Source organism: Macaca fascicularis, chromosome 11 (genome assembly GCF_037993035.2).
Source record: "Macaca fascicularis isolate 582-1 chromosome 11, T2T-MFA8v1.1".
Lineage (NCBI taxonomy): Eukaryota > Metazoa > Chordata > Mammalia > Primates > Cercopithecidae > Macaca > Macaca fascicularis.
In genome coordinates, this window is record NC_088385.1 from 23505001 (window position 1) to 23528095 (window position 23095).

The 23095-nt window shown below is 36.9% G+C and overlaps 1 protein-coding gene across 1 annotated transcript in view; it reads left to right on the top strand.

Moving 5' to 3' along the window:
* The window catches only part of PDE3A (phosphodiesterase 3A), a 315011-nt gene that overhangs the window by 282149 nt on the left and 9767 nt on the right, over nucleotides 1-23095 (top strand). Inside the window, exons 11-15 of the mRNA XM_005570302.5 lie at nucleotides 1-82; nucleotides 224-423; nucleotides 2203-2406; nucleotides 3957-4112; nucleotides 6325-6583. The exon at nucleotides 1-82 is cut by the window's left edge and continues 32 nt beyond it. Of these exons, the coding sequence (XP_005570359.3) occupies nucleotides 1-82; nucleotides 224-423; nucleotides 2203-2406; nucleotides 3957-4112; nucleotides 6325-6583 (901 nt within the window). The remainder of the gene's footprint in view (nucleotides 83-223; nucleotides 424-2202; nucleotides 2407-3956; nucleotides 4113-6324; nucleotides 6584-23095) is intronic.

Sequence of the window (23095 nt, forward strand, 5' to 3'; positions counted from 1 at the left end):
CATGCTGTTTGGTATCTTACTACACAGCCTATTCCAGGCCTTTCAACTGTGATTAGTGATCATGGTTCAACCAGTGATTCAGGTATGTACAAAGCGAATCTGCACTGCCTTATGTGAGAAGTGGGAACAAGGGTGTTTTTTTCAAAAAAAAGAAAGTCAAGACAAATCATGTCAGTTTAATACTTTTAAAAAAATTTCTTTGACTCTCGTTTTCTCTTCTCAGATTCTGACAGTGGATTTACACATGGACATATGGGATATGTATTCTCAAAAACGTATAATGTGACAGATGATAAATACGGATGTCTGTCTGGGAATATCCCTGCCTTAGAGTTGATGGCTCTGTATGTGGCTGCAGCCATGCACGATTATGATCACCCAGGAAGGACTAATGCTTTCCTGGTTGCAACTAGTGCTCCTCAGGTAAATCTTTAGATTTTGGTTAGGAGAACTAATTTAAAGATTTCTCAAGAAAGTGAAGTTGAGTGTGATTTATAATAGGCCCCAAGTTAATATAAGCCAAACTATATATAGTCTCATGTTAAAATTCTCAGAGACCATGCTGATTCTGAAAAGAAACCATGGATTCTTCCAAGATTCTAATAGCAGGTATACAACTTTATTATCTGTGGGAATCATTTCTCAGTTTTCTTCCTAGGAAGAAAACCTACTTGAATTCATGTTAATGGACCTCTTCAACAAACAAAAGGCAACCTATACAAAAGCCCCTTTCTGAAAAGATTAGAGAACCAAGTATTTCTTGGACTTTTAAGAATGTAAGGTTTCTTTGTATATAAATACCATTCCTTTGAAATATATTCATTATAACGATTATCATTCTTATGACATATCTATAGGTTGGTAGGATTTTAATATCAATTTATTTCACTGGAGGAATTTTTTTTTTTTTTTTTTTTTGCCTAAACATAGATTCCAAAAACAGTGAATAAATTTAAAGTTCATCTTGGTGTATAATTCTATCTAAGTAAAAAATTCGTCACTGAGTATCTAGACATACCCATTTATACAATCAAATTTAGCCCCTAATTTATTTAATTAGCTGAACCCAAGTTACTAAACATTCTGAGATCCTCTGTTCTTCTACAAGATCTAGAGGCCAGTTTCATTCGATACTGACTTTTCTGTTTTCTTCTTTGCCTCTTATGTTCTATTCCACTGCTTTCCATTTCTGTAGCTGATCTTATGGACTGTTCTATAGTTTTTCTTGAATCTATATACAATAAAAATTATCTGGTAATTTTTTTCTTGACTGTCTACCTTCTTTCCACTTGTCTTTCATACACCAAAATTGTTTTTTCTAAATATAGGCAAAAATCCACTGGCCAGGATAATTTGCCATTCAGATTTTTTTACACATCTACATTTTTATATACCTCTATATTAATATTCAGTGCTTAGTGTTTTCTTTGTGTCCTGTCTTTTTATTTCTCCATAGGCTATCTTGCACACTAGTGTTCAGGCATTTTGTAGGCAAAATTTTAAAAAAATTCTCTAATAAAACTTCTCTCTGCATTATTAGAGAATTTCAGACAAGTAAATGTCATTTTATGTCTTCAAATACTAGATAAAAGGTGATATTTCCTGTGGAGTGGAGTGAAAATGTTTTAAATCAGGAGCATTTGGGGGATTCCGTTCATCTTTAATAGCTATATGTGTTTAAGAGGAGGTAATGCTTATGCCAAATATAGAAAGTAACCTAGTTACCTCTTGAGGTATTGTAGCATTGGTATAATTACATATTTTATATATGTGTATATATATATATATATTTATATATATATTACATATAATTTACATATATATGTAAACATAATTTTTTTCTTCCTCCCTCCTCTTTCTTTTCTATTTGTATATATTTTTTACGTTTAAATTCCTGTACCCTACAAAGAAATCTAAAGAAAAAATCTTTAAAAAAAATCTATTAAGATAGGCTAGTGTCCCCTCACAAGAGTTTGCACTAAGTTTTCAAGGAAATGAATTTATTTTATAAAAAAGGTAAATTTAATCAAGAAAAATAATACCTATTGTACAGTAATAAGTGATTCTTAATAAGCAGGAGTCATATGATTACATTTCTTTGTTGTATGAATAAAAAGCAATTTCAAAAGCATTGCATATGCTCATGATTTTTATGCTTTTTTTCCTTAAAAAGTTAAACTCTTAACTCTCTTATTTTCGTAGGCGGTGCTATATAACGATCGTTCAGTTTTGGAGAATCATCACGCAGCTGCTGCATGGAATCTTTTCATGTCCCGGCCAGAGTATAACTTCTTAGTTAACCTTGACCATGTGGAATTTAAGCATTTCCGTTTCCTTGTCATTGAAGCAATTTTGGCCACTGACCTGAAGAAACACTTTGACTTCGTAGCCAAATTTAATGGCAAGGTAAATAGAGCTGGACCAGTCTTCACTTTTTTTTTTTTTTTTTTTTTTTTTTTTTGAGACAGAGTCTTGCTCCGTTGCCCAGGCTGGAGTGCAGTGGCACGATCTTGGCTCACTGCAACCTCTGCCTCCTGAGTTCAAGCAATTCTCCTGCCTCAGACTGCCAAGTAGCTGGGACTACAGGCTCATGCCACGACACCTGGTTAATTTTTGTATTTTTTTTTTTCAGTGGAGATGGAGTTCCACCATGTTGGCCAGGCTGGTCTCAAACTCCTGACCTCGTGATCTGCCTGCCTTGGCCTCCCAAAGTGCTTGGATTACAGGTGTGAGGCACCGTGCCTGGCTACACCAGTCTTCATTTTATAGACACATTGAAAGATATCATGGAAGTAAACTGTTGAACAAAACATGTTACTATCAACTCTCATATGTCAAATGTGAAAATGGAATACAATAAAATGTTTAACCAGAAGCAGACATATAGGTGTTGATCTGAATCTAGATGCCCAAGAAGCTGAGATGCTTCGTCTATGGATTATGCTTTGTACCACAGAGAAATAACACATTCTGTCATTGTGGTTTTTGATTGATTTAATTTGTTCTCATCTCTATGGTATATTTATATAAATTATCTGGCAGCAGTACAGATCAAAATCTTGAAGCACAATTTTATACCTCAAGAGTAAATGCCCAAATATTAAGTTATGACAATTTTTTATGAACTGTAACTATATTATTTTAATAGTCATTGATAATAAGGCCAAGCGCAATGGCTCACGCCTGTCATCTCAACACTTTGGGAGGCCAAGGTGGGTGGATCACTTGAGGCCAGGAGTTCGAGACCAGTCTGGCTAATATGGCGAAACACCATCCCTACTGAAAGTACAAAATTGGCCAGGTGTGGTGGCGCACACCTGTAGTCCTACCTACTTGGGGGGCTGAGGCAGGAAGATTGCTTGAACCCGGGAGGTGGAGGTTGCAGTGAGCCAAGACTGCACCACGACACTCCAGCCTGAGAGACAGAGCAAGACTCTGTCTCAAAAAAAGAAAAGAAAAGTAATTGATTATATATGCCAGTTTTAAAAAGCATTTGTTGCTAATTCAATAATTAATGATTTTTTTAATTTTCATTTTTGTAGGTACATAGTAGGTGTATATATTTATGGGTTACATTAATAAATTCATATAATGTGTAATAATCACAACAGAGTAAATGGGGTATCTGTCACCTCAAATATTTATCCATTGTGTTACAAACAATCCAGTTATACTCTTTTAGTTATTTTAAAATGTATAATTAAATTATTTTTGACTACACTCACCCTGTCACCCATTATTATTATTTTATCCATAATTCATTATTTTACTTTTTCATGAACTTTTTTTTACCATTAATTTACACAGGCCAATAACATTTTTAAGTAGCTACAGGTTCCCAATTATTTGGTATTATGATCCCTGTATAATATGAAGACAATAAATGTTCTATTGTTTTCTGTTCAACTTTTGTTTTTATCAAAGCAAAACATATTTTAACTTTGTCTCTCAAATAGGTAAATGATGATGTTGGAATAGATTGGACCAATGAAAATGATCGTCTACTGGTTTGTCAAATGTGTATAAAGTTGGCTGATATCAATGGTCCAGCTAAATGTAAAGAACTCCATCTTCAGTGGACAGATGGTATTGTCAATGAATTTTATGAACAGGTAACTGACAACTGTTTAATATAGCTTAATCTATACTTACAGGTTGCTCATGAATTGCTGAAAGCTTCTAACAGCAATGAAAGTGTGATCACTCAATTTATATTCATATTTTTATCAGAAATTGCACTGGTCAATTTTGATCAGGAGATAAAAAGTGACATGTAAAAATTGGACTAAAATATAATCGTAGAACTCTATGATAAAGTTACTTGCAAGCATTTGCGGGGGAAGAAGATACTGAGATAGTGGAAGTCAGACATTAGGAAGATCCTTGAAATACTGCTCTTTATAGATATATTTATTATCATAGAAGGTAGTTTAAATGTATATGGAGTAGCTTATATGTATATGGTAGTTTAAATGTATATGCATATCACATTAATTTCACTTGCTTTCCTAAAAAATTATTTATTATCATAGAAGGTAGTTTAAACATATACGGAATAGTTTATATGTATATGTATATGGTAGTTCAAATGTATCTGCATATTAGATTAACTTCACTTTTGTAAAAAAATTATTAACAGCATTATATGAAAAAGCTAAAAAGAAATAGGCTTTTCATTTGACATGATAATGTGAGAGTTAACAGACTACTCAAAAAGCTACCACAGTTACATAAGCCGGGGTTGATCCTTCTGACATTAGCCTACACCAATCAGAATGCACTTGAACCTTCCTGTTTGGTGCTGTGAACCACTCTTAAAAATAATGTGGAGGTGAAGGAGCATGCATAAAGGACAGGAATAAGTGACAGAAAAGCACATGAAAAAAATGAAGATATTTACTCTTGGGGAAATATAACTGTTTTCAGATATTTAAAGGAGTGACATACTAATTTAGAAATAGGTTAATCATAACATTGCTGTGGAGATTAAAGAAGATAAATTATGTAACATACTTAGCACAGGATCTGATTCATAAAAAAAGTTAGATCCCTCTCTACTGCCCTAAAAAAGGTATGAATATACCAGTCTATAGAAGTTATTGGGAGGTAGAGTTCAGGTCAATGTCAGAAAGAAATTTATATTGCTAAAGCTGTCCAAAATTAGGCTGAGATGCCTTATTAATGATAATAAATTGACTGTCATTGGACATATTTAAACAGATTAGAATGAAATTTTATGGTTACTATAGGTAGGATTCATATATAGAATGAAAGGTTTGTGTTTTTAAAAAATAATGTATTGCCCTTCCTAAGAATGGGATTAATTCATAATCATTCCTGAAATATGGAAATGCAGAAAAATGTAAATTAAAGGGAAAATTCATGTATAATAATACCACTTCTTAGGCGTAATTGTTGCTGATATTTTGGGATGTTTTTAATTTTGCTAGATAACTACTGGTTAAAAATCTCCCTGTTTTCCTCAGAAACATTTGAAGCACTTCAAAGTAAAACATTTGTACGGTAATATTATTAAACATATAGATAAATGAGAATATCAGAAACCACACAATCACAGGAGGTACATTAAAAATTCAAACAAAATCTGGGATAAGGTAACCCCTTGAATTGAGCAATAAATTCTTTAAAGCTTTCTGGAAGCCACAACAAAAAAGGAAAATAGTCTACATTTACATATTTTTAAAGAATTCTTCTCACTATTGCATTTTGTTTTGTTTTGTTTTGAGACAGTCTCACTCTGTCACTCTGTAGTGCAATGGTGTGGTCTCAGCTCACTGCAACCTCCACCTCCTGGGTTCAAGTGATTCTCCTGCCTCAGCCTCCCGAGTAGCTGGGATTACAGGCGCCTGCCACTATGCCCTGCTAATTTTTTGTATTTTTAATAGAGATGGGGTTTCACCATGTTGGTCAGGCTGGTCTCGAACTCCTGACCTTGTGATTTTCCCACCTCGGCCTCCCAAAGTGCTGGGATTACAGGCGTGAGCCACCGCGCCCAGCCTCACCATTGCATTTTAATGCATTTATATTCTCTTATAAATGTGAGACACTGACTTGTGTGATAAAAATATCATCTACTTATACATTAGAATTTAGACTTTCTGTATTTCTCCTTGATAAAAATCAAAAACCTCAAGATCACAAAAGTACTAATTAGCAACAGTGTTTCTATAGGAATCTTAGCAATTGAGGTATGATCCTTTAGCAGTCAAGTAAAGAAATTTGTACATTAATGCCTGGGGTTTTGCATATTTACAAATTTCAGACGCCAGGTGAATGTTGACTTCGCTTGTATTTTGTTTCCAGGGCGATGAAGAGGCCAGCCTTGGGTTACCCATAAGCCCCTTCATGGATCGTTCTGCTCCTCAGCTGGCCAACCTTCAGGAATCCTTCATCTCTCACATTGTGGGGCCTCTGTGCAACTCCTATGATTCAGCAGGACTAATGCCAGGAAAATGGGTGGAAGACAGCGATGAGTCAGGAGATACCGATGACCCAGAAGAAGAGGAGGAAGAAGCAGCACCACCAAATGAAGAGGAAACCTGTGAAAATAATGAATCTCCAAGTAAGTTCTAAAACCTAGTTCTAATGTGTTTTCCCTGGGATTGCTTTCTTACTTTAGATGAATGTTATGCTTCTCATGAAATACAATACTCCAGGTCTACACGTCATTTGCCGAGTTTGATTACAGGTAGCTCCCTTCGCCAATATCATAATAATAGAAATTCCAGACTACAGAATCTATAATAATAACACATATGGTAGAAAGATGATACAAAGATATCTTCTCCATCATGAAGTTAAAAAAAAAAAAAAAAAAAGGATTTGAAGCCTATTCTTCAGGGTAACTGCTTTTTGGGGTTTTTCTTCGGTTTTTTTTTTGAGATGGAGTCTCACTCTGTCGCCCAGGCTGGAGTGCAGTGGCGCCATCTCGGCCCACTGCAAGCTCCACCTCCCAGGTTCACACCATTCTCCTGCCTCAGCCTCCCAAGTAGCTGTGACTACAGGTGCCTGACGCTACACCGGGCAATTTTTTTTTTTTTTTTTTTCTGTATTCTTAGTAGAGACGAGGTTTCACCACGTTAGCCCAATGGTCTCAATCTCCTGACCTTGTGATCCACCAGCCTTGACCTCCCAAAGTGCTGGGATTACAAGCGTGAGCCACCGCGCCCGGCCACTTCACGTTATGTTAGTGATTTAAAAGTGAAAGAGTTTCAGTTACCATGAAGACCAATCATAGGTTTTTATTGGCTTGGTTAGGGGAACTCCATGTGAAGAGATAGGTGGTAGTATTCATTTGTTCATTCAACAGACATTTATTGAGCACCTGCTCTGTGTCAGGCATCCTTCTAGGTACTAGAGATAGAGCTGTGGGGAAAAAAGACCAAAAAAAAAAAAAAAAAAAATCCTTGCCCTTATAGAAATACATTCTAGTGGGATCAGTAGACAATAAGCAAAACAAGTGAGTATATCTATAGTGTGTTAGATACAGTATTATTTACTGTAGTGATAAATACTGAGAAATGTGAGAGTAAAAATAAAAGGAGGGAGATATAAAATATTATAGAGATAGGTTAAAATTTTAGGTAAGATAACCAGTGATAGGAAAGATGTAAACAAGGGAAAGATTTGTAAAAATAAAAAGAAAAGACCTGCAAGAAGTAAGGGAGTGCCCCCTGGGGCTCTATGTGGAAAGAGGATTCCAAAGAGAGAAGAAAGCAACCCGTGCAAACGTCCGGAGGTGTATCTTGGGTGGGGTGTTCACGGAGCAGCAGGAGAACTCGGATAGCCGGAGCAGCAAGACAGAGGCAGTCGGGAACCAAGCTGTCCAAGGGAGAGAATACAGTCATGGGTTCTTAGTTTCTGTTTCTGGTTGGGCCAGTAAAGCCCCTTCCTCATCCCTCTGTTCTGCTTATCACTAGAGACAGAAACTAAAAACCATGGTTTCAGGTGCTGAAAGCCTAAAACAAAACAACACAGAAGAACAGCAACAACAAATAAGTCAGCCTGGACAAGCTTGGAAGATAGGACTCTATAGGTCACGGTAAGAGTTGTGGCTTTTACTCTGAGTAAGATGGGAAATCGTCAGTGGTTTTGAACAGAAGCGTTAGTAGACTCAACTTACATTTTAACTGGACTGCTTCAGCTGCTCTATTGAGAATATGCTTGGGATTGGGAAGGGAGCAAGGATAGACATAGGGGGATCAATCAGTTAGGAGACCGCTGAAATTATCCAAGTGAGAGATGACTGTGACTTTGGACCAGGGCAGTAGCAACAGTGACCATGACAACCTATCACATCTGGTAATTGGCTGGAGTGCATCATGTGGCCAATCTAACCTATTTAGCTTAATCGACGATAAAATCATTTTTATTTATGCCTCTAAAGCTACTCTCCTATTTATCCTGTCATGAAACAAACAGTGACTAATAGCATAATTAGTAAAAATCCGTGACCCTTACAATGACATTACACAAATACTGTTCCTGTTTTTGTAAGAACATAGTATGTGATTTCTGTTTACCTTTACAGATAAAGTACAATCTTAATATTCTTAAAGTTCTTACCAAAAATACAACCAATGAAAGACATTCTGATCATTTTGTGCCTATTTTTATCACAGTCAGGATAATGCACAACTTGGTTCATTCCAACCATCTTGTAAGCAGATTAACCTTATACTGATCCATTTTGCTCTCATATAAAGCACCTTGTTGTAGGCACACATAAGCAAACATAAAGAAGTCATTATCAATTATGAACTTATGAGGTAGAATTTTACAAATTAAACTTTAGGTCAGATCTGGCCTGTGAATGATTTTTTGTAGAATGGGGGAAAATAAAATTTGTTTTTCTTCAATATGCTACTGTCAGAGTAATTATATTTTATTTATCTGATGCACATAAAAAGACTTCCATTAGAAAGTTTGTACTGATCTTGGGATTCAGAGCTAGAAGCCAAGACTTGGATTTCATGGGTTATTCATTCATTTTTTTCACTCAATAAACATGTATTAGTTTTCTCTTTTCATTTGTTTTCATTTCGAAGAGCCAGGTAGTTTGCTGTCTTACTAAGAATAAGACAGTTTTTCCACTGAATGAAGGTATTGTCGGCTTAGCCTCTGGAAAAGCTTTGTTCCCAGGGGCCCTGACTTACTGCTATTTGAACTCAAACACATGGAAAATACAGACACATAGAAAATACGGACACATAGATCCAGGCATTGGGAATTGAAGGACCCAGGCCAGAAGATTTAACAGGCTCAACTTGTCAACCTAGCCTTTAGCAGCAGATGCTACAACCACATATTGCATTTCTTTCTGTTCTGAAGGGTTGGGTTGTCATGCCTTCCCATTTTTATCAAGTTCACTAAAGCAGGAATGAGAGTTTTTGGGGTTCTGTTTGCTCGTGCCTTCCAAAAGTTAACTGACCACATTATATTACAATTTAAAAATATCCCATCCACAATGATTTGATATGTAGCTTTGGAAATAATATCTTTAAAGTATTTCTTTTCAACCAAGAAAATGGTAAATATGGAGCAACATTAGTATTTACTAAATATTGGCCACGTAGAGTAACGGAACTTTAGAAATGAAGGGGGAATCGATGCTTATCAGTTTAGCTGCCTCACTTTACAAAAGATTAAAGTAAGGCTCAGAAATTTAAATAACATCGCAAGGTTGTAGAACCAGAAAGGGAACCTAGGTTTCTTAATTTTTGACTTCAATGCTTTTGGCTCTTAGTAATTTAAATTTCAGAATTCATATTGGCTAAAATGGTTACCTTGACTTTGCCTAATACTTAGGTTTCAGAAAAAAATAAATATGCACAGATATGTTCTGTAGTTTGTAAAACTTGGAGATGTCCCAGGAAACACAGAATAAAATGATTCAATATGGTATCCTAGGAAAAGAAGGTTTTTATCCCACCTTATAATTAAATCTGAAAGATTCCTACAGCGAACTAAGAGGTTTCTAATGAAGTACTAAGCTGCATTTAGAATTTGAGTAATGAAAGGCTCTTTGTTCTCCTTTCAAAAGGTTCCAGTACTGAACAATTTGGCTCCCAATACAGGCATGTTTTAGACCACCTGCGGACTCTAATCTACGCAAATTTATTTGGTACAAACTTTCTTCTACGTCACCTTCTTATTCAGTATAATTCCAGAGAGGTTTATTGCTAACATTTAACAGTATTAATAAGAGGACGCTACTCTCAGGGGGACTGCCCTGGAAGGGAATAAGAGGAAAATTGAGCTTTTGTTAGCTTCCTCCCTATGAATGCACTTCCATCAATGTGTATAACTTTAAGATGAAATAATCACCTTGAACTGAAGAGTGTTTGCTGCAACCGTGATTCAAACCTGTCCATCACACAGGGGTCCTCTGCAACTCTCTTGATTCAAACGATTAGGTTAAAAAGTATATTAACATTTAAAAATTTCTCAATGGAATTTGATTTATAACAAAAACAAAGTAGAAATAGACAAGTAGAGGTAGAAGAGTAATTTTTAATTTGCTTTTAAAAAATCTGATGTATTAATGTATTTTATTGACTTTCATAGAAAGAATTCAAATTTATTTAAATTGCAATTATATCTACTGCCCTTGTTAGGAAGCTTTCAAATGGAAGAACTGATATAAGGAGTCATAGCCTGTGGCCCATACACTTTTGCCTGTGTCCCAGTTCTTCAAACTTTGCTTGGAATACTGCTAGCCCCTTTTCATCCAGTGTATTTAATTCTCATTACTTACATCCAGCCCAGGTACCAGGTCCTTTAAAAAAAATTATACCTAATTTTCCACAGTTTGAGTCTTTTGTGTTGACATGGTTTGATGTATCAAAGATAAATTGCACCAGACATTTGTTAAAAATGGCAACGAAGGCTTTATTCAAGACTCTTGTAATAGGGGAGACAGATTGAACTCTGTTGAAGCAAAAGGCGGGAGAATTGTTAAATGCTGCTGTAAGCTAGTGAAAAAGTGCTGGAAGACGTTATGGGAGCACTGGCTAGTATGATTAAGTCACCTGTTAATTGGTACTTACTAAAGTTAGGCTCCTCCCTCCCCACAGAGACTAGGAGATAGGCCTGCCTGCTAGCCTACCTTTCTTTTTTCCTTCCATCCTTCCTTCCTTCATTGAAATTTTTTTTTTAATTTTAAAATTTAAATTTTATTTTGTAAGATTGTAAAGCTAGTTAGAGGCTGGGAGAAGATTTATCTATATTCCAGAGGGACAGAGAAATAATTTGCTGTTTCAGGTTTTCTAAAGTAAATGCTCTGACAAGAGGGAGGTCAGGGTCCTGTAGTCTAGAAGTCTAAAATTGAGTCAAACTGAGAGAAATGGCAAGCCTGTCTTGGTCACAAGAATATATCTGTCATAAAACATAGCACTTGTATTTCAGTTTTTGTCTTCTTGGCGCGCTCTCTTACAGAGAGTATAAGCTCCTTTAAGGCAAGCTCTGAGCTTAATTGATCTTTGTTTCCAAAGTATCCTGGAAAGTATTTGCCAGTTAGTTTGAGTCTATCTCATGCAGAAATGATGAATATCATAAATATATTTTTTTCCTTTTGACTCTGCCTGTGTTCATTTCCCTCGGCACTCATTCAATTTAATAATTGTCATTCTGTGTCCGTATGGTTCAAAACTAATTCAAGATAATTTAATGTCCTTTTTCTGCACTATGTTTTAAAAATTAATTTTGTTGTTTTGTAGAGTACAAGAAATTTCTGCAGTGCATTGTAATAAAACTGTTAAAAGAATGACTAGCACTTCCACAAAGATGTTGGTAGATGACCTCCAAGTTTCTTTGTCACCTATAGAAACTGACTTTGTTTTTTTGTTTCATTATTGTGCTATTAATACTTTTCTTCTTTTTTTTCTTGCTCCCAGAGTAAGTCATATCTACCTCATTAAGTAGACCCAAATATCCCTTTTGATCTTCCTGCTAACTTGTACTTTTTTTTAAATTGTTTATTTACTTTTGTAGAGACAACAGTCTCACTTCATTTATTTCTGTAGAGACAGGGCCTCACTATGTTTCCCAGGCTGGTTTTGAACCCCTGACCTCAAGTGATCTTCCTGCTTCAGCCTCCCAAGTAGCTAAGATTACAGGCAGCATGATCCACCATAGCCAGCTTGAACTATTAACTCTTTAATGCAGTCTCAATTAGATCAGGATTTCCTGTAGACCACTTTTTCATATTGGTTTTATTTTACCACTTATCAATACTTCATCATTTACCTGGAAATGTGGAACAAAAACTAGAGAGAAAATTACTCATTTAGTAAACTTTTACCAAATGCTTTACTAAAGTCTAGGTCTCCACAGATATTATATATACACAAAAGAAAAGAGAAAAGCCTATATACCAGGTGATATGGTTTGGCTGTGTCCCCACCCAACTCTCATCTTGAATTGTAGTTCCCATAATCCCCATGTGTCATGGGAGGGACCTGGTGGGAGGTAATCGAACCATAGAGTTACCCCCATGCTACTGTTCTCATGATAGTGAGTGAGTTCTTACAAGATCTGCTGGTTTTATAAGGGGCTTTTCCCCCTTTCCCTGGCACTTCTCTGTGCCACCAAGTGAAGAAGGATGCTTACTTCCCCTTCCACCATGATTATAATTTCCTGAGGCCTCCATAGCCCTGAGTCAATTAAATCTCTTTTCTTTCTGAATTACCCAGTCTCGGGCGTTCTTTATAGCAGTGTGAAATGGACTAATACAGTAAGTTGGTACCAGAAGTGGGGTGCTGCTATAAAGATATCCAAAAATGTGGAAGCAGCTTTGGAACAGAGTAACAGGCAGAGGTTGGAACAGTTTGGAGGGCTCAGAAGAAGACAGAAAAATGAAGGAAAGTTTGGAACTTCCTAGAGATTGGAGGGTAATATGGTTTGGCTGTGTCTCCACCTAAGTCTAATCTTGAATTCCCATGTGTTGTGGAGGGACCTGGTGGGAGGTAATTGCATCATGGTGGCAAGTCTTTTCTGTGCTGTTCTTGTAATAGTGAATAAGTCTCACAAGATCTAATGGTTTTAAAAAGAGGAGTTCCCTTGCACAAGTTCTTTTTGGATGTTGCCATCCATGTAAGATATGACTTGCTTCTCCTTGCCTTTCCCCTTGATTGTGAGGCTTCCCCAGCAACATGGAACTGTGAGTTCTCCATTAAATCTCTTTCCTTTGTAAATTGCCCAGTCTCGGGTATGTCTTTGTCAGATGCATGAAAATGGACGAATACAGTAAATTGGTACTGGTAAAGTAGGATGCTGCTGAAAAGATAATCACAAATATGGAAACTGGGTAACAGGAAGAGTTTGGAACAGTTTGGAGGGCTCAGAAGAAAACAAGAAAATGTGGGAAAGTTTGGAATTTTCTGGAGACTTGTTGAATGGCTTTGACAAAAAATGCTGATAGTGATATGCACAATAAAGTCCAGGCTGAGGTGGTCTCAGATAGAGATGAGGAATCTGTTGAGAAACTGGAGCAAATGTGACACTTGTTCTATTTTAGCAAAGAGACTGGCAGCTTATCCCCCTGCCCTAGAGATTTGTGGAACTTTGAACTTGAGAGAGATGACTTAGGGTATCTGGTGAAAGAAATTTCTAAGCAGCAAAGCATTCAAAGGCGACTTGGGTGCTTCTCTTAAAGGCATTCCATTTTATAAGGGAAGCAGAACATAAAAATTCAGAAAATTTGCCATCTGGCAATGCAATAGAAAAGAAAATCCCATTTTCTGAGGATAAATGCAAGCCAGCTGCAGAAATTTACATAAGTAATGAGGAGCCAAATGTTGATCCCCAAGACAATGAGGAAAATGTCTCCAGTATATGTCAGAGGTCTTCATGGAGCCCCTCCTATCACAGGCCTGGGGGCCTAGCAGGAAAAAGTGATTTCATGGGCTGGGTTCAGGGTCCCCGAGCAGTGTGCAGCCTAGGGACTTGGTTCCCTGCATCCCAGCCGCTCCAGTTGTCACTGAAAGAGGCCAAGGTACAGCTTGGGATGTTGCCTGAGAGGATGGAAGCCTCAAGCCTTGGCACCTTCCACATGGTGTTGAGCCTGTGAATACATAGAAGTCAAGAATTGAGGTTTGGGAACCTCCACCTAGATTTCAGAGAATGTATGGAAATTCTTGGATGTTCAGGCAGAAGTTTGCTGCAGGGGTGGGGCTCTCATGGAGAACCTCTGCTAGGGCAGTGCAGAAGGGAAGTATAGGGTCAGAGCTACCACACAGAGTTACTACGGGGGCAGTGCCTAGTGGAACTGTGAGAAGACAGCCACTATCCCCCAGACCCCAGAATGGTAGATCCACCAACAGCTTGCACCGTGTGCCTGAAAAAGCCCACAGACACTCAGTGACAGCCCATGAAAGCAGCCAGGAGGGAGGCTGTACCCTGTAAAGCCACAGGGGCAGAGCTGCCCAAGACTATAGGATGCTCCTCCTTGCCTTCCACCATGATTGTCAGGTCTCTCCAGCCATGTGAAACTGTAAGTCCAGTAAAATTCTTTCTTTTGTAAATTGCCCAATCTTGGGTATGTCTTTATCAGCAGCGTGAAAATGGACTAATACAGAGGACTCAGAAGACAGGAAGATGTGGGAAAGTTTGGAACTTCTAGAGACTTGTTGAATGGCACTGACCAAAATGCTGATAGTGATATAGACAATAAAGTCCAGGCTGAGGTGGTCTCAGATGAAGATGAGGAACTTGTTGAGAACTGGAGTAAAAGTCACTCCTGCTTTGCTTACCCTGCAAAGTCACAGGGGCAAAGCTGCCCAAGGCTGTGGGAGCACACCTCTTGCATCATTTTGACCTGGCTATGATTCATGGCCAGTTTTGAACTTTAAGGTTTAATGACTGCCCTATTGAATTTTAGACTTGCATGGGGCCTGTAGTCCCTTTGTTTTAGCAAAGAGACTGGTGGCATTTTTCCCCAGTCCTAGAGATCTGTGAAACTTTGAACTTGAGAGAGATGATTTAAGGTATCTGGCCAAAGACATCTCTAAGCAGCAAAGCACTCAAGAGGTGACTTTGGTGCTATTAAAAGCATTCAGTTTTATGTATTCAGAAAGACATGGTTTGGAATTGGAACTTAGGTTTAACAGGGAAGCTGAGCATAAAAATTCAGAAAATTTGCAGCCTGAGGATGTGATAGGAAAGAAAAACCCTTTTTTTTTAGGAGAAACTCAAGTCGGCTGTAGAAAATTTGCATAAGTAACAAGGAGCAAAATGTTCATCTCCAAGACAATGGAGAAAATGTCTCCAGGGCATGTCAGAGACCTTAGCAGCAGCCCCTCCTATCATAGACCCAGAGGCCTAGGAGGAAAAAATGACTTTACAGGCCAGGTCCCAGACCCTCTGCTGTGTGCAGCATAGGGACTTGGTGCCATGAGTCCCAGCTGCTTCAGCCATGGTGGAAAGGGGCCAATGTACAGCTCAGTTCATGGCTTCAGAGGGTGCAATCCCCAAGCATTGGCAACTTCCACATCATGTTAGGTCTGTGGTGTTCAAAAGACAGGTATTGAGGTCTAGGAACCTCCACCTAGATTAGAGAGGATGTATGGAAATGCCTGGATGTTCCAGCAGAAGTTTGCTACAGGGGCAGAGCCCTCATGGACAACCTCTGCTAGGGCAGTATGGAAGAGAAATGTGGGGTTGGAGCCACCACACAGAGTTCCCACTGGTGCACTGCCTGGTGGAGCTGTAAGAAGAGGGCCATTGTCTTCCAGATCCCAGAATGGTAGATCCACCAACAGCTTGCACTGTACACCTGGAAAAGCCACAGGCCGTCAATGCCAGCCTGTGAAAGCAGCTGGAGGGGAGGTGCTGTACCCTGCAAAGCCACAGGGGCAAAGCTGTCCAAGGCTGTGGGAGCACACCTCTTGCATCAGTTTGACCTGGATGTGAGACATGGAGTCAAAATAGATCATTTTTGAACTTTAAGGTATAATGACTGCCCTATTGAATTTTAGACTTATATGGGGCCTGTAGCCCCTTTGTTTTGGCAGATTTCTCCCATTTGGAATTACTGTATTTACCCAATGCCTGTACCACCATTTTATCTGGGAAGTAATTAATTTGCTTTTGATTTTGCAGGTTTATAGGCAGAAATGACTGGGCTTGTCTCAGATGAGACCTTGGACTTGGACTTTGGGTTAATGCCGGAATGAATTAAGACTTTGGGGGACTTTTGGAAAGGCAAGCTTGTGTTTTAAAATGTGGGAATATTAGTTTTGGGAGGGGTAAGGGGCAGAATAATATGATTTGGCTATGTTGCCACCCAAATCTCATCTTGAATTGTAGTTCCCATAATCCCCATGTGTTGTGGGAGGGACCCAATCGGAGATAATTGAATCATGGGGGTGGTTATTGTCATGCTGTTCTTGTGATAATGAGTTCTTATGAGATCTAAAGGTTAAAAGGGGCTTTTCCCCCTTTGCTTGGCACTTCTCTCTTCCTGCCGCCATGTGAATAAGGACATGTTTGCTTCCCCTTCCACCATGATTATAAGTTTCCTGAGGCCTCCCCAGCCCTGTGGAACTGTGAGTCAATTAAACCTCTTTCCTTTATAAATTACCCAGTCTTGGGCAGTTTTTTATAGCAGCATGAGAATGGACTAATACACCAGGGAAATTCAGTCTAATGGGAGGATCTTAGCTGAACTTCTGAACTCTTGGCTCAAGTCTAAAGTCGTCACTTAGATGACGGTACTGAGAGTTACATGATATTCTGGTTTCTTGGAAGAGAACAGACCTCTCTTCTAAGCTCTCTACCAGCTGCCTACTTTACCTCTCTACTTAGAGGTCTTCCAGACACCTCATGTTCAGAATACCTCTTATTCATTTTCTTCTGATATGGTTTGGCTGTGTCCTCACCCAAATCTAATTTTGAATTGTAGCTCCAATAACTTTCATGTGTTGTGGAAAGGACCGTGGGAGACACTTGAATCATGAGGGCAGTTTCCCCCATATTGTTCTCCTGGTAGTGAATAAGTCATGGATCTGATGATTTTATAAGAGGTCTCCTCTTTTGCTTGGCTCTCTCATTCTCTTTTTGCCTGATACCATGTAAGACATGCCTTTTGCCTTCTGCCGTGTTTGTGAGACCTCCCCAGCCATGTAGAACTCTTAGTCCATTAAACCTTTTTTTCTTTAAAAATTACCCAGTCTCAGGTATGTCTTTATCAGCAGTGTGAAATGGACTACTACACCTTCAAATCTACTCCTCATTCAACCTTCCCTTTCTCAGTGCATCTTACCAACATGCTCAACTGCTCAGGTCAGAAAACAGGGTTGTCTCTGATTCCTCCCTCTTAATTGCCTACCTCTCATCAGTTGCCAAGTCCTGTTGATTCTACCATACAAATATATCTCATATTTATTGACTTTTCTTCATTTTCATTACCCCTGTCCTAATCCAGCCACCACCTTCATACAATATTGTACCAACTGAGCCATTTCCTTCCCTTTCTGCTGACTTTCAAAGACTCCATAAGACTCAGTATTATTGTGCCTGCTTGTTCACTATCTTTCCACGAGAGTAAAAGCCTGCTGCTGGCAAGCATCATATTTATCTTGTCTGTCAGAGGGTCACTAGAACTGAGGACAACATTTGGTACATACCAGGTGATTCATAAATAAATAAGGATTTAGAAGCCTAAATAGTGAATGCTGATTAAACAGTCTTCTTTAAAATATCTTGTACTTTTTTCTGTTTAAATTGGGTTTATTATTTTTCCTCAGTCAAAGGATATAATCCTGTGAAAATTATTGTTAATATTTCCATGTTGAAAACTCTGAATGATTTGGTCAAAGAAAATGTATTTCTTTTTTAAATGCATATTTGCTGATGTGTCAGATCTGTACAGGTGTGTCCAAGGCTCCCTCAAAGACCCTATAGTCTAGAAGAGAAACTGTTTGGAATATATGAGAATAAGATTTGAGTTTATATTTTTTAAGTAGGGTACTCATTTATTCAGATTAATAGACAGAACTGAATAATTTTCCAAAGTACATGTAAAAATGTATATTCCTATAAGCAATATATTATTTCTAATTGTTAAATTCCTTGTCTACACTTGATTTTTTAGAATCATTTTCATTTTAGCTATTCTAAGTAGGCATAGTTTTCATTTGCATTTCCCTGTCCTATAAGCAACTTTTTGTATTTTTAATCAATACATATTTGTACATATTTATGTGGGGCACATGTGATATTTTGTCACATACATGGAATGTGTAATGATTAAATCAGCATATTTAGAGTATCCCTCACTCTGTTGCCCAGGCTGGAGTGCAGTGGTGCATTCTCGGCTCACCGCATGCTCCACCTCCTGGATTGAAGTGATTCTCCTGCCTCAGCCCCCCAAGTAGCTAGGACAGGCATATGCCACCATGCCCAGCCAATTTTTGTATTTTTAGTAGCATTGGAATTTCTCCGTGTTGGTCAGGCTGCTCTTGAACTCCCGACCTCAGGTGATCCACCCGCCCCGGCCTCCCAAAGTGCTGGGATTACAGGCATGAGCCCGGAGCCACTGCACCCGACCATATTTATCATTTCTATGTGTTGGGAAGTCCCGTCTTCCCACTATTTTGAAGTATGCAATACATTATTAACAGTAGTCACCTTACTCTGCTATCGAAGATAAGAACTTATTTATTCTAACTAGTATGTCTGTACTAATTAATCAGTACCTCTTCATTCCTCCTAACCCCAACCATATACCCTTCTCAGCCTCTGGTGTCTGTCATTCTACTCTCACTTCCATGAGATCAACTTTTCTAGCTCCCACATAAGAGTGAGAACATGCGATATTTGTCTTTCTTTTCTAGGTTTATTTCATTTAACGTAATGATCTCCAGTTCCATTAATGATGCTGCAAATGACATGATTTTATTCTTTTTATGTCTGAATATTATTCCATTGTGTATGTATACCACATTTTCTTTATCCATTCATCAGCTGATGGACACTTAGGTTGATTCCATACCTTTGCTATTGTGAAGACTGCTGCAATAAATATGGGGGCGCAATTATCTTTTTAATATACTAATTTCTTTTCCTTTTGATAAATGCCCAGTAGTGGGGTTACTAGATCATACGGTAGTTCTCTTTTGAGGTTTTGAGAAATCTGCATACTGTTTTCCATAGTGGCTATACTAACTTATATTCCTACAGTGTTATGAGTTCCCTTTTTGCCACGTTCTTGCCAGCATCTGTTGTTTTTTTGTTTTTACTAATAGCCATTCTAACTGGGGTAAGATGATATCTCATTGTGGTTTTGATTTGCATTTTCCTGGTGATTAGTGATGTTGAGCATTTTTTCATATACCTGTTGACCATTTTTATGTCTTCTTTTGAGAAATGTCTATTCGTGTCTTTGCCTACTTTTTAATAGAATTTTTTGTTTTTGTTTTTTAATTGTTTGATTTTCTTGTATATTCTGGATATTAGTCTCTTGTTGTAAGAAAAATTTGCATATATTTTCTTCCATTCTATAGATTTTCTCTTCACTGTGTTGATTCCTTTGCTGTACAGAGGGTTTTAGTGTTTAGTTTAGTCCCATTTGTCTATATTTGTTTTATTTGCCTGGGTTTTTGAGGTCTTAATCATAAAATCTTTGCTTAGGTCAATGTCCTATAGAATCTCCCTTATGTTGTCTTCTAACCATTTTTTAGTTTTGGCCTTACTTAAGTCTTTAATCTGTCTTGAGCTCATTTTTGTATATGGTGAGAAATGGAGTCTAGTTTCATTCTTCTGCATGTGAATATCCAATTTACCCAGCACCACTTAATAAAAAATATGTCCTTTCTTCAATATATATTCTTGGCACCTTTGTCATAAATCAGTTGGCTATAAGTACATGCATTTATTTCTGGAGTCTCTGTTTTCTTGGCCTATGTGTCCCTTTTTATACCAACACCATGCTGTTTTGTTTACTATACCCTTGTGGTATATTTTGAAGTCAGGTAGTGTGATGCCTGCATCTTTGCTCTTTTTGTTCAGGATTGTTTTGGCTATTCAAGCTCTTTTTTGGTTCCATAGAAGTTTTATAATTGTTTTTCCTGTTTTTTGAATAATGTGTTGGTCTTTTTTTTTTTTAAATAAAGATTGCATTTAATCTATACATTGCTTGGGTAGAACAGTCATTTTAAAAATGTTAATACTTCAGATCCATGATCATGGAATGTCTTTGTATTTGTTTGTGTTGTCTTCAACATGTTTCATCAGATTTTTGTAGTTTTCCATGTAGAGGTCTTTATCTACCTTGGTTAAATTTATTTCTAATTATTTTTTAGCTATTGTAAAAGGGATTGCCTTCTTAATTTCTTTGTCAGCTAGTTCATCATTGGTGTATAGAAATACTACTGATTTTTTGTATATTAATTTTTGTATCCTGCAACTTTACTCAATGTATTTATCAGATCTAAGTGTTTTTTGGTGGAGTCTAGGTTTTTCTAGATATAGGACTATATCATCTACAAAGAGGGACAATTTAACTTCCTCTTTTCCAATTTGGATGCCTGATTGCTCTGAGTAGGGCTTCTAGTACAATTTTGAATAGCAGCAGTGATAGTGAGCATCTTGTCCTTTTCCAGTTCTTAGAGGAAAGGCTTTCAACTTTCCATATTCAGATATTAGCTGTGGTTTTATTATGTGTGGTGTTTATTATGTTGAGGCATGTTCCTTCCTAGTATTTTTAGTTTTTATCGTAAAGTGATGTTGAATTTTATCAAATGTTTTTTCTGCATCTATTGAGAGGATAGATAAAGAAAAAGCATTTTTATGCAAAGTCATCCAGTAGTAGACTTTTTATTGTTGGGAGTCTTTATTGTTGATTTAATGTGATTACTTATTATTGGTCTGTTCAGGTTTTCTATTTCTTCCTGATTCAATTTTGGCATATGTTTCCAGGAATTTATCTATTTCATCTAGGTTTTCTAGTTTGCTAATACATACTTGTTCATAATAATCTCTGATAATCTTTTGTATTTCTATGGTATCCGTTATAATGTCTCCTTTTTCATTTCTGATTTTATTTTTGGAGGCCTTCTCTTTTTTCTTGGTTAGTCTACCTAGTGACTTACTCATTTTGTTTATCTTTTCAAAAAACCAACTTTTTGTTTCCTAGATACATTGTGTCTTTAATTTTCTATTGTATTCAGTTCTCTTCTTATCTTTATTATTTCTTTTATTCTACTAATTCATGGCCTAATTAGTTCTTGCTTTTCAAGTTCCTTGAGGTGCATTATTGGGTTGCTTATTTGAAATATTTTTAGTTTTTTGTTGTTGGTATTTATTGTGTTAAACTTCCCTTTGACTACTACTTTGTGTTGTTTCCATTTTCATTTGTTTCAAGAAATTTATTGATTTATTCCTTAATTATCTCTTTAACCAAAAGGTCATTCAGGAACAAATTTTCTAATTTTCGTGTATTTATACAGCTTCCAAAGTTTGTCTTGTTATTGATTTCTAGTTTTATTCATTGTGGTCTAACAAGAAACTTGATATGATTTAGATTTTTAAAAAATGTGTTGAGACTTGTTTTGTGTCCTAACATCTGGTCTATCCTGGAGAATAATTCCATGTGCTAACAATGAGTATTCTGTAGCTGTTCAACAAAATGTTCTGTAAATATCTGTTAGGTCCATTGGTCTAAAATGCAGTTTAAATCCAATGTTTATTTATTAATTTTCTGTCTAGATAAGCTGTCTAGTTCTGAGAGTGGGATGTTGAAGTCCTCAACTATTTTTGTGTTGAAGTGTCTCTCTCTCTCTCTCTCTCTAGATCTATTAATATTTGCTTTGCGTATATCTGGGTGTGATATTGCTTCTCGGCCTCTTGGCTAAGATCAGATTTAGTATCTGGGTGTTAGTGCATATATGTTTAGAACTATTTTATCTTCTTACTGAATTGATCTCTTTTTCATTATATAATGACTATGTCCACTTTTTACTGTTTTGACTTAATTTCTGTTTCATCTAACATAAGTATAGCTACTCTTGATTGTTTTTTGTTTTTGTTTGCATGAAGTATATTTTTTCTTTTACTTCTAGTCTATATCTGTATTTTCTTTTACTTCTAGTCTGTATCTGTCTACAGGAGAGATGAGTTTCTTAGCACATAATTAAGTCATGTTTTTTAATCAATTCACCCATTCTGTGTCTTGTAAGTGGAAATCTTAGTCTGTTTACACTCAAGGTGATTATCGATATATGAGTCCTTATTCCTGTCATTTTGTTAATTGATTTATAATTGTTATGTATATCTTTTGTTCCTTTCTCTCTCTCTCTCATTGTTTATCATTGCAGTTGGGTAGTTTTCTGTAGTGGTAACATTTGATTCCTTTCATTTCCTTATTCATGTTTGTTCCACCAGTGGGTTTTACGCTTTCAAGTGTTTTCATAATGGTAGATACCATCCTTTTGCTTTCATATGTAGGCCTCCCTTAGGTATTTCTTGTAGTGCTGGTCTAGTGGTGATTAATTCTCTGAGTTTTGCTTCTGTGAAAAAAGACTTTATTTTTCCTTCATTTATGAAGGATAACTTGGTTGGGTTTATGGTTTTTTCTTTCAGCAGTTTGAATATATTATCCCATTATCTTCTGGCCTGAAAGATTTCTGCTGAGAAATCTGTTAGTCTGATGGAAGTTTCCTTATAAGTTACCAGATACTTTTCTTTTACTGTTTTTAGAACTCTCTGTGTCTTTGACTTTTGACAGTTTGACTACAGCGCACCATGGAGAAGACCTTGAATTGTATTTTTGTGAGTTTCTCTGAGCTTCCTGCATCTAGATGTCTAAATCTCTGTTTGTTAGAGTTGGGAAGTTTTGACCTATAATTTTGTTAAACAGGTTTTCTGTCCCTTTCATTTTCTTTTCACCTTCTGGGACACTGAAAATTCAAATATGTCATGCAAGCTTTGTTCATTATTATTATTTTTTATGTTTTTAATGTTCATCTGACTGGGTTATGTCAAAAGACCCATCTTCAAATTCTGATTCTTTTTTCAACTTGATGTAGTCTATTGTTAAAACTTTTGAATGTATATGTATTTCTTTCAATGAATTCTT